General features: G+C 47.1%; 1 protein-coding gene across 1 annotated transcript in view; it reads right to left on the bottom strand.

The window, feature by feature from the left end:
* LOC107121039 (regulator of G-protein signaling 5-like) overlaps nt 1–15478 on the bottom strand; it is a 44688-nt gene extending 29210 nt beyond the window's left edge. Inside the window, exon 1 of the mRNA XM_015423865.1 lies at nt 15370–15478. Within this exon, the coding sequence (XP_015279351.1) occupies nt 15370–15413 (44 nt within the window). The 5' untranslated portion in view covers nt 15414–15478. The remainder of the gene's footprint in view (nt 1–15369) is intronic.
* Between the last annotated feature and the right edge of the window lie 1804 nt (nt 15479–17282).

Consider the following 17282-nt stretch of genomic DNA (forward strand, 5'->3'; position numbering starts at 1 on the left):
TTCCTTGTGGGGGGAGGAAGAAGAAGAAGAAGAAGAAGAAGAAGAAGAAGAAGAAGAAGAAGAAGAAGAAGAAGAAGAAGAAGAAGAAGAAGAAGAAGAAGAAACCGTTGAGTCACAAATGACTCATAACAACCCCATTCACTGGGCATTCCAGGCAAGAGACACACAGAGGTGGCTTGCCATTGCCTTCCTCCACATAGCAACCACAGTCTTCCTTGGTGGTCTCCTATCCAAGTACTAACCATGGCTGACCTTGCTTAACTCCCAGGCTCCAGTGAGCTTGGGGGAGCTGGGCTATTCATGCTGCTAGGTTTTATTAAAGGCAGTATTAAAGCCAGAATCCTAAAGCTCCTTAAAAGATTTTGCCAAAACAGTTACCCTCCTGTGCAGATATTAAAGACCCAAAAGCACAGGAATGCAGTTCTAAGCAGGATCTCATCTTAGTGTCAGGCTACTCCACATTTCCTTGGTCATGCAGGCGATAAGTGCTGGGACCCAGGAACCAAGAGTCCTGGCTCGAGAGGCCCTTGTGAGGCTTAGTTCTACAGCCAAGGAATGGCTTGGGCTGGCATACATGAGGAAGGTGCTGAAGTACCAGCTCACACCTAGACACCAGTACTACAGGTGGGGACAGACATCTCCAGGGGACCCAAGTACCCAAGTTTCTCCCTCTCCCACAATACTAGAACCAGGGGTCATCCACTGAAGCTGAAGGGTGGGAGATTCAGAGCAGACAAGTATTCCTTCACACAGCCTATAGTTAAATTTCTGGAACTTGCTGCCATGAAATGTGGTCATGGCTTCAAAGGGGGAGTAGACAAATTCATGGAGGACTGGTCTATCAATGGCTACCAATCGCGATGGATATCTATTCCCTTCAGTGTCAGAGGAAGTAGGCCTCTTTGTATCAGTTGCTTGGAGGCACGGACTGTTGCAGCCATCCTGCTTGTGAGCTTCCTAGCAGCTTAGACACTGTGTGAACAGAAAGCTGAACTAGGGCCCCGGTCACACGGCAAACGTGCCGCGGGAGAGGCACGGAAGGTGGGCAGATTATCCGGGCGCGATCACACTCCAACATCTGGGAAGTGGAGCGCACCCGTGGCTTACCGCTGACAATGCGCCTTAAAAAACTAGTACCTCCAAGGTACTAGTAAACGTTTGCCACGGGCTGCCTCCAGATGCCCGTGGTGTGATCGCGCTGGCACGCGGCATTCCCCTCCAGTCCCTCGTTTACCCGCCGGTGCCGAGGGAAGGTCCCATGGTGTGCCGCCGGCGCATCTGATTGCGTAATTGTGCATCAAACTGCGCCAGGGCAATTAGCCATGCCTCCCCCCCCCGCGATATCCGGCCTGTGTGACTGGGGCCACAGTGTATTATCTGCTGCCCCATTCTATGGCAAAAGCCCACCGTCTCCAGGAGGGGGGTGAACAGGAACAGGAAGCAGTGTTTCCCACCTGACATGGCAAGGGGACCACTCCTCTTCATGAAAAAGTCCTTAATCCTTCCTGGCAAAAGTTCTTCGTGGGCTCAAAATAGCCATTGCCAGAAGAGCAACACCAAAAGAGTCTATCCGATAGCCAATGCTCCCTCTAAGCTGTGGAGTCCTGTGAGCAAAAATCCTACTTTGTGAGCTACTGGCTTTAAAGTTGTGAGCGAGTGATCTGGCTACTGTATGCATTAGTTTGCTCTGGAGCCATCCCTTCCTGAGCTAAGACGAAAATGTGTCAGCCACGGGCTAAAAACCTGTGAGCTAGCTCACACTAACTCAGCTTAGAGGGAACACTGCCTATAGCGTGGCTTTTCCCATCCCATATTCCTTGATTGTTCTGGTTTCTGACTCGAAGAACTCACGACTTGATGAATTTACAGTGGAACGAAAAAACGAGATTGGTGGATAAACCGACGCTAAATGTCGGAAGCTCATTTGGACCAAGGGACAGTGGAACTGCATTTCATTGTGTGGCCACGTAGCTCATGGGTTTGTTCAAATTCTGCCGCTGCAGCATGTGTATACATATTTTTAAAACAAAATTTGCATTGATTATGCGCATGTGCCAGAACAGAGCGCTGGGAATAGCTGTTAGTGCCCCATGGGAATACCTGGGAAGAGTTGCTTTGACGGTTTCTCCATCAAATTTCCAACCAACCCCCCTCTTTTAAAGCAACTGTACAATGGGGGGGGGGGGAGCCCACCTTCCAAACTATTTTCTCCAGGGGAACTGACCTTGATCTTCTGGAGAACAATTGTAATGGCAGGAGATCTCCCAGTGCCCCCTGGCGGTTGGCAGCCCTACCTTGCTTGAGATGATAAAATCTTACCATCACCCCCTGCATGCCTTGTACAGGTCCAGTGGACGAGATGGGAAGGAAGAGGGGAAGCTCTGAATTGCTGGAGATAACAAAGAACGAACAGCAGACTCCCTAGCAGCTCTTCCCCCAAACTGATTGCCACGTCTAAAGTTGGGGAATGGTGCAGACTTCAAATAGGCCCCACGTCACCCACCATGCCACGCCCCTCTTCCTATTTAAATCACAGCCGTGGCAGCTGCAGGGGGGGGAATGAAACCGATCACAGATCTTCACATTCATATGTACATGCAGCCTGAGAAGAAGCCACTAGAATGCACGCGCTTCCAGCAACAGTGGCATGACCCAGCAGCAGCATCTGGTCTGGAAGTTTAGCTGTGGCCTAGTCCTGTGGTTCGTTGCATCTATGACACTGCCTAACCATTTCATCCTTTGCCGTCCCCGTCTTCTTTGACCTTCAATCTTTCCCAGCATCAGGGTCTTCTCCAGTGAGTGCTCCCTTCTCATTTGGTGGCCAAAGTATTTTAGCTTCAGTTTCATTATCTGGCCTTCCAGGGAACAGTCAGGGTTGATTTCTTTTAGGATTGACTGATTTGATCTTCTTGCAGTCCAAGGGACTCTCAAGAGTCTCCTCCAGCACCATAGTTCAAAAGAATCTATTCTTCGGCGCTCGGCCTTCCTTATAGTCCAACTCTCACAGCCATACATGACTACTGGGAATACCATTGCTTGGACCATGCGTATTTTTGTTGGCAGGGTGATGTCTCTACTTTTTATCATGCTGTTTAGGTTCGCCATCACTTTCCTCCCAAGGAGCAGGCGTCTTTTAATTTCATGGCTGCAGTCACAGTCTGCGGTGATCTGGGATCCCAGGAACGTGAAGTCTGTCACTACTTCCACAGCTTCCCCTTCTATTTGCCAAGGAGTGATGGGGCCGGATGCCATGATCTTAGTTTTTTTGATGTTGAGCTTCAAGCCCACTTTTGCGCTCTCCTCTTTTACCCTGAGCAAGAGGCTCTTTAGGTCCTCTTCACTTTCTGCCATTAGAGTGGTATCGTCTGCATATCTGAGGTTGTTGATCTTTTCCCCAGCAATCTTAATTCCCGCTTGTGATTCATCCAGGCCAGCATTTCGCATGATGTACTCTGCATAAAATGAAGAAGAAGAAGAAGAAGAAGATGATGATATTGGAGTTATAACCCGCCCTTCACTCAGAGTCTCAGATCAGTTTACAATCTCCTTTCCTTTCCCCTCCCCACAATAGACACCCTGTGAGGTAGGTGGGGCTGAGAGAGCTCTTTCCAGAACTGTCCTTGAGAGAACAGCTCTAACAGAACTATGGCTTTGCCAAGGTCATCCAGCAGCTGCAAGTGGAGGAGCGGGGAATCAAACCCGGTTCTCCCAGATTAGAGTCCGCGCACCGAACCACCACCAAACCACTACATCAAACTGAGGTAGAAGCCTTTCCATACCATCATGACTTAGAATCATAGAGCAGAAAGGGACCTCCAGGGTCATCTAGTCCAACCCGCTGCACAAGGCAGGAAATTCACAAGTACCTCTCCCTCCACGCCCACAGTGACTGGTGTTCCAGGCCCAGAAGATGACAAAAAACCATCCAGGATCCCTAGCCAAACTGGCCTGGAGGAAAATGGCTTCCTGACCCCAAAGTGGCGATCAGCATTTCCCTGATCTTAAGGGCAGTTCTTGAGAGAGAGCTCTGTCAGCCCCCCCTACCTCACAGGGTGTCTGTTGTGGGGAGGGGAAGGGAAGGGAAGGGGATTGTAAACCACTCTGAGACTCCTTCAGGTAGTGAAGGGTGGGGTATAAATCCAATCTCCTCCTCCTCCTCCTCATCTTCTTCCCATTAAGCCTCTATTTAAGGGACATTTAAGGGACATTTTCTTCAGCCTTGTTGGCATCCCTATGTTTGCCATGTCCAGGAGGAGCCAAAGAAACCTTTATTTGGTTCTGCAAAAATAATCGGTTATTTTTTAAAAACGCACAAATTAATTTTCTGAAACAACATAGCTGACGGCTTGCTTTAAGGGTGCATTTGCACCACCCTGTTTCCTAGTAAATATTCTGGAAACAAACAGTATAAGGTCACAAAAAGGTAACATATATAAGCCTCAGATCCGGAATCTGAGCCTTTTTTTAATTCTTTACAAAAGGAATTGTTTTTAATACGGTAAGAAACTTGAGGGCAAGGAGATGGCAGGAAAGGAACGCTTAAAACAAACGAATAAATAAACAAGAACAAAAAGACAAAATAAAACAAGATTGAAGAAAGGAAATGACACGCCTTCAGGCATTTGCACAAATTAAAATTGTGCTCTTCATTTATGCTGTTCACTGAAAACATGTCTGTATAATAAATCCAAATTCCTTGGTATAATCCATAGCAGTTTGTGGTAATATCCTAATTCATAGGTAGCTATAGTAGCTAGATCCTTTGTCTACTGATGTTTGGATGGAGACTCTTTGTTTTTCCTAGACTGCAGTATCAGTATAACGCCAAAGTATAACTTATAAGATTCAGCAGTCTATGCTCTACTGTAACATTCCACGCAGTCAGGACATAGCAGGGCACTAAGACAAAGGGTTCGAGAGCTTTTCTTTGCTCTTTAATGTTAGGACTTCTGAGGTTACGATTGGCTGCCGATGAAAGAAGCATTTATGTTATTGTGATGATAACAAGGTTGTTAGTAAAGCCGATCTGAGCCTCTGAGGAAAAACAGGCTCAAGGTCAAACTAGACATAACAAGGGAACCCACGCACACTTATTCATGTATGTGTGTGAGTGGGTTTTGTACATAACAGGGAGCACGTTGGTAAAGGGATTGAAATGTTGTCTCTTCTTCTGCCTTAAAGGTAAAGGTTCCCTTTCTCGAAAGCCAGTCGAGTCCGACTCTAGGGTTGCAGTGCTCATCTCCATTTCAAAGCCGAAGAGCCAGCGCTGTCCAAAGACGTTTCCGTGGTCATGTGGCTGGCATGACTAAACACCAAGGTGCATGGAACGCTGTTTCCTTCCCACCGAAGTGGTACCTATTTATCTACTTGCAATTTCTTGCTTTCGAACTGCTAGGTTGGCAGGAGCTGGAACTAGAGATGGGAGCTCACTCCATCATGCAGCACACTCAGGTCTCGAACTGCTGAACTACTGACCTTCCACAGCCTGCCGTTCAGCGTCTTAACCACTTGAGCCACCGCAGCTCCCTCTTCTGCCTTACCTCAGCACATTTCATTGTCTGAATAATTTCCCCCCTCCCAGCCCAACATGGTGCCCGAGAACACTATGGTGCCTGCAGAGACTTTCCCGGTGCCCGCCAAATGTTTTTAGAAAGTGGAAGGGGCCAGGTGGGGCTTTTGCCCAGGGGGGCTTCTGAATGGCCACTGGACTGATGGGCTGTGCAGAGTTTCTAGAAGTGGCTTCAACCTCAGCTGCCACCACAGCACCATGTTCTTCACTGTATGACTGAAGATCATAGAATCACAGAATGTTAGCATTGGAAGGGACCTTGCAGGTCATGTAGTCCAACCCCCTGCACTCTGCAGGAGCGTAGCCAAAAGATAGCCCTGCAACATACCCGAAAGATGGTCGTCCAGCCTCCGCTTGAAAACGTCCAGCGAAGGAGCATCCACCACCTCCTAAGGCAGTCTGTTCCACTGCTCAGCCATTCTTACAGTTAGGACGTTTCTCCTGATATTTAGCCGGTAACGACTCCCTTGTAATTTCCACCCATTAGATCTAGTCTTACAGTCTGGAGCAAGAGAGAATAGATCTGCTCCATCTTCTACATGACAGCCCTTCAAATACTTGAAGACTGCAATCATGTCCCCTCTAAGCTTTCTCTTTCCCAGGCGAAACATACCCAATTCTTTCAGCCTTTCCTCATAAGACTTGGATTCCAACCCTCTCACCATCCTGGTTGCCCTCTTCTGGACACGCTCGAGCTTGTCAACATCCTTCCTAAAACGTGGTGCCCAAAACTGGACACAGTACTCCAGGTGAGGCCTGACCATAGCAGAATAGAGTGGAACTACCACATCCCGTGATCTGGACACAATGCTTCTGTTAATGCATCCTAAGATTGCATTAGCTTTCTTTGCAGTCACATCGCACTGCAGGCTCATGTTTAGCTTGTAATCAACCAGAACACCTAGATCCCTTTCACATGTGCTGCTGTCAACATAAGTAAGATAGGCTGTGTGTATGCAAGAAAATGTTTTCAAACAATATACACATTTTAAAAGGTGTCCTGTTAAACAGAGCTTCTGCCTGAAATCCCAAAGAGTTAATATTAAGTTTGTGCATGATCTCACTTTTTGTGATTGCCGCCACCTCATGTGAGAGCCATTTTGTGGTTGGCTCCACCTCTCATGGCAGCCATTTCGTGGTTGTGCCCACCATCCACTGTCTGAATTCCATAGATGCCCACAGATTCAAAAAGGTTGGGGAAGCCCTGGGTTAGACCATACTTTCACATCCCACCAGAGTCACACCAATTCAACTGGTAAAGGGTGGAGGATGATTTCTGCCAATTTCCCCCCTCCATCTTGCCCCTTCACTGTTCCTGGGCTACAGTGGGCAGAGGAAGCAAGAATGTTGCAGGTTCTAGCACAACTTCACTTGTGCTACTTAGGGTCCGAGCCATGCCATTAGGTTTAAAGCAGCAGAGTACAATGAGGGAATGTAAGGAAGAGGACAGAGTTTAGTGCCTCTTTACCTGCAAGCTCCAGTTCTGTCTTTTAAAAACCAGACCGTGGTACCTTATGCAAGAACAGGTGGATGCACAGAGAAGGCCAAACGGATCCTTCCATCCCATCTGCACTTGGATACAGAGTTGTTTGCCACGTTATGTGTCCATGTTTGGGGCCCTGTTTTTGTTGATTTTAATCCGGTAATTTCATCAGAGTGCTTCTGCTGTCATGGCCAATGAGTCATAAAACTTATCTACCCCACCACCACTTTGCCTTCGTTCATTGCAGCCTCACTGGGGACATACAAAGATTGCAACCAAAGATATTGCTGGTGAAGGCGGAATTGAGGGTCAGCACCAGCAGTTTGGTAGACAGCAGGAGCTGAGTGAGAGAAGGAGCAGAACTAGCTCTGAGAAGCATTCATCCTCGATCCTAGTTTTCTGGCGAGAAGCAGACATTCGGGCAATCTCTTTCCATTCTGTCTGCAAAAGGCAAGGGGCATGCGCAACCAGGGTTGCCAACCTCCAGGTGGGGCCTGGAGATCTCCTGGTATCACAACGACTCTCCAAACAACAGAGATCAGTTCCCCTGGAGAAAATGGCTGCTTTGGAGGGTGGACTCTATGGGCATTATACTGGGCTGAGATCCCTCCCCTCCCCAAACACTGGCCTTTGTAGGCTCCACCCCCAAATCTCCAGGTAGTTCCCAAGTAGGTGTTGGCAACTGTAGGCCTGGAGATCTCCCAGGATTACAACTGATGTCCTGATGACAGAGATCAGTTCCCTTGGAGAAAATGACTCATTTGGAAGGTGGAATATATGCTATTATGCCCAACGGAGGTCCCTTCCCTCCCCAAACCCTGCCCGTCATAGGTTCTACCCCCAAAACCTCCAGGTATTTCCCAAATGGGAGTTGGCAACCCCATGCCATTCTGCTTCAGATGAGAGATGCAAAGAGAGGAGGACCTATTATGCATGAATGTTCTCCCTAGCTTTCACCATGCATGTCCATTGGGTTTTCATTGTCATTCTGCATTGATTTCCCTCTCTTCAGTGTTCAGTTTGCTTTTTGGCTGCAGTTTCCCCGGGTTTTCTGAGAGTGCTTTTGTGCTGATTTTTCCCTTGTTTCACATCCAAGCCGAATGTAATTCAAAAGCATACAGATTCCCTTGGATTTCCCACTCCCCCTCGAAGGTCACTCCCTGCCTACATCAAGGTTATTCCACCCACTCTGCACCTTCTGCCACCTCCCCCCCTCATCAGTGTACAAGCTCCATTTCCCCCTCTTTTTAACATTTTTAATTTTGTTTGACAAGCAGCATGAGTCTAGCAATCTGAAACGATATGAGATGTATGGAAAGAGGGGGGGAGGGGGGAGGGAGGGGGAGAGAGAGAGAGAGACTGCAATGGGAAGCCTAAAGCTTTGGAAACATTTTTCCCTTTAATGCTTTAGTGAACAAAGTAGGGGGGAGGAACCATGTTGGCAGTCTCTGGAAGCCTAACATTAAAATAGCAGCTGAGCCACATGGACTTTCTGCAAACCACCAAACTTAAGAATTGCTTGGGATCAATCCATTTGGGTCTGTACAGGACAGGCTTTTAAAAACTGCCAAGAACATGACCAGTATGCAGGATCAAATTAGAGAATCACAATGAGAAAACCACTCAGATTTGCAAGGAAGGGTAGGAAATTAGCGTTACTATGCAGCTCTGCTAGGGCATTGGTGAAAATACACAAACACCCATTTTTTTCAATTTAGTGGCACAAGACTAAAAAAGCTCTCCAGAGCTTCTGCCTTTGGACTCCTCCCCCATACAAACGGCAACCCTGTGCAAAATGTGGCAGCCCACTTTGCACGGGCATGTGCACACAGACACACACACATTGTCAATGATCACAGCTTGCAATGCCAGTATCAGTGGGTTCTACCATGCATTCTGTCCACTCAACATGTTTCCCCATATTATGAGATCATGTGACTCTTTATTTTTCACAATGGCCGATAACACAGCAAAGAATCCCTAGTGCTTGGCAATATGAAAAATGGGGCTTCACAGCTGCTTGTCAGTTTCAGAAAAAGTATGGTCAGTTTCAACAGTGGGTTCTCCCCCTTTGCCTGCCTTCCTTTCTGTACCCATTCATTCAGTACCCATTCATTCAAGGAACTAATGCTAAAATGTATGCACAAAGTCTTAACCACGAGGATTTAAATTGAAGATGCTTGCTGGACGCGTAAATTGAAACAAAACTTTGGATGTCACCCCCCACATGTCACAAGTGACGTTCCACCCTGATTTAGAAAAGTGGTGTTTTTTAATTGTAGTTGCAGAATAAATACACTGGACAAAAAAGAATGGTGCGTAAGGCAGGCGTAGAATCCAAAGTCAAGATTAAAGACTTGCTGCTCTGAAAATCTGCAGTAAGATGTACATGTGTAATAGGCTGGGATTCAACCTTTTGACCTCTGTTCAGTTGCTTATAAAGATCAGGCTCCTGGAGGTAGTCATAGCACTTTAAAGGGGGGAAAGATGGGTTTGTTAAGGCTACTTCTTTTTTCTCTTTAAAATGGCAACAGCAGCACAGGAAGTCTAGTTTTGATTACAGAATGGGGACTAAAAGGCTAAATCCCTGGGTGTCCCCAGTTTGAAGAGTTGTGTGCATTGTACAGTTTGCCATTTACAGGCAGATGGAGGCCTCAAAGAGGTAGCTAACATGTATCTAACAGACCTATATACCACACCACTTCAGACTGGGGGCCCCACATTTAGTGTTGTTAACTCCAGCTTGGGAAATTCCTAGAAATGGAGGGGGGAGCACTGGGTGTAATATGCACACCTGGCCTAGGGTTGCCCACTCTGGGTTGGGAAATCCATAGAGATTTGGGGGTGGGACCTGAGGAGAGCAGGATATATGGCCATAGAGTCCACCCTCCAACACAGCCATTTTCTCCAGAGGAATGGAGCTCTGTATGAAAACAGGCACAAGACTAAAAAAGCTCTCCAGAGGAACGGAGCTCCGTAGTCTGAAAATACACTGTAATTCCAGGACATCTCCAGACCCCACCAGGAGGATGGTAACCCCAGTGCCTGAAGGCAGCAGGAGCAGAAGTGCTGTCAGGCTGGTGGGGGAAGCATTGATTGATACCATCCATTTTTTTACACTACAAAACAGTAAAAGCACTTTCAAATTAAAGACTGCTTACAGATCCATCCTAACAACAGATTACAATCTGCATTCAATTTTTCTCCATTCATTCCACTCTTTACCTCGCTTAGATAGCCCCATCATCTACTTTGGACTCGATACCTGGTTAGGTAACATCTTTGGTTTTAGAAATATTTCCATCACAAACTCTGAAGACTATACATACAATTTTAGAACAGAAATTGGGTCAGACAGAGTATCTGGGAACTAGGTTGTAAGGACTGAGGATATACAAAAAGTGGGTTTCTACTTGGTAGAAACATGTATGTTGTGAAGCTGAGAGGAACGGCTTAGTACAATAGCTAAAAGAATGTGATCTAGGGGACTACTGGTTCAAAGCTCTCCCCAGCCACAAATTGATATAGATACCCCTATATCTCAGTGTGTGCATGAGTGGACAAACACACACACACACAAACCCTGTGTTGGATTAAGACATGTGGAGGCCCTAAACTAAGTCACGTTTAACAGATCCCATAGCATTACCTCCCAAAGGTAATTTAATATTGTTTAGTCAATGTGGAGTGAGTATTTAGAGGCCCTTTACGATCTGGGGTCCTAAATTGTAGCTTTCTCAGCCTGTGCATAAATCTGTCTCTCCCCCACCACCATGAAGATAACTATAAATCTGCCACCAGTTTTTGGTTAGTAAATACTAACTCTCCCCCGTGTAGCTCAGCATGAGGGAAATCTTCCTCTACCAGATCTCACTCTTCCCACACACACCACAGCCTTCTCCTCCTTGTTTCTTTCTTCCACCAACTTTTGAGCAATCTTCTGGTGTCTGCCTTTCTTGCCACCTTCTCATGGGTTGCTTTCTCCCCCCCCCAAACCAGTGTTCCCTCTAAGCTGAGTTAGTGTGAGCTAGCTCACAGTTTCTTAGCCTCCGGCTCACACATTTTTGTCTTAGCTCAGGAAGGAGGGCTCCAGAGCAAACTAGTTTATGCAGCAGCCAAATGGCTCGCTCACAGCTTTAATGCCAGCAGCTCACAAAGTAGAATTTCTGCTCACAAGACTCCACAGCTTAGAGGGAGCATTGCCCCCAACCTCCTCGTTCTCTGTTGTCCACCTCTGTCTCTTTCATTCTCACCAGTTCCCTGATGCATGTGCTTATTGTGGTGGGGCTTTACTACTCCAAGCACAATATAAGGATCAGATGCTGAGAAGGCTGCCTTGACACGGTGGTCTGAGGTAAAGCCCCCACCACACACATAAAAAAACACCTGGGCTCCAATGGAGATGGCAGAAGAAGAGGAAGAAGAGGAGATTGGATTTATACCCCGCCCTTCACTACCCAAAGGTGTCTCAGAGCGGCTTACAAACTCCTTTCCCTTCCCCTCCCCACAGCAGACACCCTGTGAGGTAGGTGGGGCTGAAAGAGCTCTGACAGAAACTGCTCTTTTTCAAGAACATCTCTTATCAGAACTACGGCTTGCCCAAGGTCATCCAGCCAGGTGCAAGTGGAGGAGTGGGGAATCAAACCCGATTCTCCCAGATTAGCGTCCACGCACTCAACCACTACACCAAACTGGCTCCATGATACTATGGCCTCTGTTGCCTGTCAAAGGAATAAGGACTGTAGGATAACTCCATCCCTTTTGTCTGAGACAGACTAACGGCAAGGGAAGATCAGACTAGCCCAATTTAGATATAAATTCCAACTTCAAGCTTATCTTCATTCCACTTTCCTTGTTTGGCCTGTCTTTCATGATTAATGTAAGCTGTTTGAGGAGTAGGGTTGTCAAACTCAGGGTGGGGCCTGGATGACAGAGATCGGTTCCCCCTGGAGAAAATGGCTGCTTTGAAGGGTGGACTCTGTGGCACTGTAGCTTGCTGAGGTCCCTCCCCTCCCCAAACCCCACCCTCCTCAGGCTCCACCCCCCCAGATTTCCAGGTATTTCTCTACCCAGAACTGGCAACCCTATCTGGGGCATGTGTCAGAAAAGTAAGCGATAAGTATAAAATTAAAACATGAATAAAATCAGTGAATTTGAACAGTCAAAGGTGCCGTATAAATGCTCAGAACTTCTTCAGAGCAGCATATCATATCCCATGGAATTAGGTTGCTGTCTATCATCAGCGTTTTCACACATGCCAAATAATGCAGTTTCAATCCATTTCAGACGCTGTTTGCAAGTGGATTTTGCCATTTCACTGGCTGATTCTGCATTGGCTTTTCCCTCTGCTGTTTTACGAAACCCATGTTGGAATAGAAATTCCCCTCTGCATTGCATGCTGCTTTCACTTCCTTTAATCATCAGATTTTATGGTAGCCTCCACACTTCATGCCGCTTTCGCTTCCTTTGATCATCAGGTTTTATGGTACCTTCTGCATAGATTTTTGGCTGTTTTATGGCCGTTCAGGGGTGACTTTGCAGTCAGTACGGTGTTGCCCTGAGGTATTTGTGATTTTGAGCTGCTCCTTTTCCTCCCAGTTGAGAAAATGTGGAGTGAATGCTAGATGCAAAATCACCCAGTGACAGTAAAATCCAGTTGCAAAGTGCATGGAAAGTGAATTGAAAGTGCATTATTTAGTGTGTGTGAAAGTGCCCATTATTATGTAAAACTGTTATCTTGTGCACTAGGAAAGAAATGTACCTATTTTTTTATCCAGCAAATCCTGAAAAGTATGCATGCTGGATCAAAAATCCATCCAAATATGCATCAGCAGTTTGAAAGCCTGACAGAGCCAAAGCAAGTAAACCGGGAAGGATTTTTTTCCCACCACCAACTTCAGCTGAATATAATCCTCTTCCTCCCAAAAACAATGCGAAACAGAAGCCCTTATTCAAATAAAAAAACCCCAATTACTCCTTCCTCACGCCTTATGAAAAAAAGCCTTCCACTAGAATCACTGTTAAATAATAATCTCTTAATGTCTTTATAGCACTTTTGGATGTAAAAAAATGCTTTCCGCACTTTCTCTCAGTCACCCTTACAACAATCCTGTGTGGTATCAAGATGACATGAAAGAAGCTTCCTGTGTGATTTATGAAAGTATTTGTCCCTCGTCTGCATTTGTTTGGATTTTGAATAATGGTGCCAGATCCCAGAAAGGGAATCTTTGGACACTGAAACAGACAGAGAAACGTCAATCACCTGTTTGTTTTGCCATCTCAAGGCAAAGAGGTTGGCTCTCGTTTTAAGTTTAGGACGCTCTCATGGCGTCGGGATGGTCTGATCAGGCCATCCCGACTCCGTGCCGTTGTTTTTTTCCCAGTATGCACATCATTGCATACTGCCATAGGAAGCCCTCAGTGTGGAGATGCGATTCACCGCTCCTCAGTTTAAGCGAATCGAAACCAAACAGCAAAAAAAACCCAAAACCCCAACTCATCCGCGATTGTGTCTGATCACGCAGTGGTGGGCTATGCCTGCAGCTTCAAAGAACTGTGTGATGTGCAACTGCAGGTCGATTTCCTCTGGGGTAAATAGCCTCACTTCCCCCGCACGTTATCTCCCGCTTGTGACTGGGACCTTTGTTGTGTTTTTTATGTATAATACTATATGGTAAGCTACCTTGAGTTCCACAAGGGAGAAAGGCAGGAGATAAATGTTTTAAAGAAATAAACAAAGCTGAGAGAGCAGCAGCTTTCCTAAGACTACCTTGAAGGAGAAGGAGAAGAAGGAGGAGGAGGAGGAGGAGAAGGAGAAGAAGAGGAGATTGGATTTATACCCCGCCCTTCACTTGGAGTCTCAGAGCGGCTTACAAACTCCTTTCCCTTCCCCTCCCCACAACAGACACCCTGTGAGGTGGGTGGGGCTGAGAGAGCTCTTTTTCAAGAACAGCTGTGCCAGAGTTTGTGACTGACCCAAGGTCACATCAGCAGGTGCAAGTGGAGGAGTGGGGAATCAAACCCAGTTCTCCCAGATTAGAGTCCACACACTTAACCACTACACCAAACTGCCTCTCTGAAGGAGGAGGAGGTTAACCGAAGGCGAAGGAGTCTCCGAGTGGCTTACAATGGCCTTCTCTTCCTCTCCCCACAACAGACACCCTGTGAGGTAGGTGGGACTGAGAGAGCTGTGAGAGAGACATGTGACTGACTCAAGGTCATCCAGCTGGCTTCATGCGGGGGAGGAGTGGGGAATCAAATCCCGTTCATTAGATAAGAGTCCAGATTAGAGTCCCACTCTTAACCACTACGCCATGGCTGAGGGGCATGTGTTGATGGCAGACGTATGTGAGGAACTGGGTCTGCAGCTGTGTCCATATGAAGCGGTATGGTGTGGATGATTTAAAGCTTACCCCTCCACCCACACCCCCACACACATTGCCTTTTAAAGACCTTTTTTCTCCCAAGATCAGAGGGAAACTCCACGGGGGGGGGACAGCTTTTAACAAGTGGTTTGGGGTGGAAACCCATCTTGGTGTAGCAGTTGAAGTGTTAAGACTGGAATCTGGGATGCCCAGGTTCAAACGCTCACTGTCCCACGAAATAACGCTCCGTAGGATTGCCCTGTCAGGCTGCAACCCTAGGCCAAAAAACCAGCAAATAACAACTGTGTACTGCACAAACCAGCACCAAAGTTAACAAAAAGAGACTTCAACACAAAGGTAATTCAACACATGTAATCCATCACAGGAAAATACAAAAGTCCACAATGTCCCAAAGGGAAAGAACAACGTCCAGAATAGGAATTTCTCAAAGGGAAACAATGAAGTCTGGAATAGATATCAACACTTTTAACTTTGGTGCGGGTTTGTGCAGTACACAGTTGTTATTTGCTGTGTTTTTTGGCCATTGTTTACTGTGGACTGTATTATTGTTGTTGTTGTAGGCTGCAACCCTAGGCACACTCACGTAGGAGCAACTTCACTGAGCTCAGGAACACCGACTTGAAAAAAGCTTCCTCTGCGTTTTTACAAAAGTATTTGTCCCTGCTCTGTTAATTTCTCTCCTCCTGTTTTCATGAAGTTTGAAACCATCCAGACCTGGAACACCAGGCACACAACCTGCTAGGAATTTCTCCTGTGCAAACACCTCACAGAAACCATGCGCTTGCCCAATTCCCATTCATTCCAAGGGGTCTTTTCTGAAACCCTCAGCATACACAGGCTATCTCCTCACTCTGCGTGCCCCTTGGCTACATCTCCTTCTAAGCCCACTGCCCTTCACCCCCCACCCCCCCATTCACTTCCCATCTTCTCACCTCTCCAGGCATGTGTGGGGCAAGGCAGCTAATCCTTTGCACATTTTGCCGGTCGGTTGGTGACAAAGCCAAGTCCTCAGTGGCAAGCAGACAGCGTGGGGGGGAAGGCTGCGGCTCTGTCTCTAAAGCTGCCTGCTTCTGTTCAGTAATATATAAAGAGGCTGCCTTGAATCCTGGCCAGCCCCTTCAGCCAATCACATCCAACATAGTATTTCAGAACTGAGGAGCAATAGCCAGACAGGCAGAAACCTCCTGAAAAGACTGAGGAGGCCTTCCCGCACAACTGTTGCGTGTGTTTGTGTGTGCGCGTTGTACAAATTAGCTTCTGTTGACTCATCCCCTCACTGACATGGGCTAGCCGGAATCTCAGAATGGACCCACCGGTTGGGGGTCGGGTTGTCAAATCCAGGATTTGGGAAACTGCTGGAGATCTGGGAATGGAGTCATTTTCTCCAGGGGAACTGATCTCTGTAGTCTGGAGATTCTAGGGGATCCCCCGGTCCCACCTGGAGGCTAGCATTCCTATCCCAGGATCACTAAGGCTTTGGGTTATCAGCTTTGGGTCAGTCCAGTCCTTTATGGCTTCTGTGGGCAAAATTAGCAGGATCCTCCCAGATTTGTTGCAACGCACATAATTTTAAGTATTAAATGCACATTTCTGTGGGGAAATAGGGGTACCTGTCTTGGGCACATGTGGACACAAGCGGGGAAACAGGCACCGAAGGTCATATTATATACAGATCATTGTTAATGTTAACACTGGGTTTGATCCCAGCGATCTCTTCTGCTAACAGAAGGCATGTCCATTAGCCAAATGGAACTTCCCTATCTCCTCTACACCCACCGAAGCCCACCGACCTCCCCAAAATGCTACTTCTGAGGGATATTTGTTCGTAACAATCAGCATCTGCCCTCACATAGGCCCCTCAGCTACTACTTCTATGTTCCCGTTTGCTCCGTATGGGGACAGTATGGTTCAGTGGTCAGAGCAGGACTGGGATTGTCCTGAAATTTGAATCAAAATGCCAGTCCACCCTTAATGGGTGATCCAGGCTAATCACTCTCCTGGCTGACATCACAGGATTGTTGTAAAGGTAAATCAGGGAAGGGACAACGATATCTGTTATGTACTGACAGCATAACATGAATCGCTCAATCCACCTCCCATGTTGAGCTTCGAGCCAGCCAAGGCTCCGACAGTGCTAACGAACTATTGGTCGCTTCAAAACAGCGACCAATCACAGACAAGCTGTTCCCTGAGCGGGAAGGACACTTTATCTATGCAATCTGATTGGTTGTTATGTATATAGTAGGAGTGGCTATATTAGCCCGGTATGTTTAAAAGGAGCCCAGCTCCAATGTTTTACTGTTCTGGTTTCTGAATGAGTGCTTGTTCGTATTAAAGCTGAATCACTTGCTGAAATCACTCTACGAGTCCTTTGTTAGCGCGATCTAACAATTGGTGACGAGGATGGGATGTTAAAGCAGGTAGGCAGCCCTGCAAACAGTCCCACACCGAACCAGGACGAAAGCGAGCAAAGCACAGCAGCCGATCAAGCGGAGGCGCCACCAGCTCCGGTGCCCAAGTCTCCCCGGATGGCTGGAAACCAGAAGTTCGAGTCGTTCGAACTCTCGTCTGAAGATTGGGACTCCTACCTTGCCAGGTTCGAGTTCCACTTGGAAACTCATGACATCACAGAAGAGGCAAAGAAGAAAGCTTGCCTACTGAGTTCCTGCAGGAAAAGCACCTTCGACATCGCAAGGTCGTTGGTGGCCCCGACCAATATTAAGACCGTCTCCTTCGCTGACCTCACGAAGAAACTGAAGGCTCACTTCTCACCGCAGCCTTCAGAGATCGCCTGCAGGCACGCCTTTTACAAGAGGAACCAAGCGGCAAATGAAACCATCGCTGA

Source organism: Gekko japonicus, unplaced genomic scaffold (assembly GCF_001447785.1).
Source record: "Gekko japonicus isolate JY-2015 unplaced genomic scaffold, Gekko_japonicus_V1.1 scaffold281, whole genome shotgun sequence".
Taxonomy (NCBI): domain Eukaryota; kingdom Metazoa; phylum Chordata; class Lepidosauria; order Squamata; family Gekkonidae; genus Gekko; species Gekko japonicus.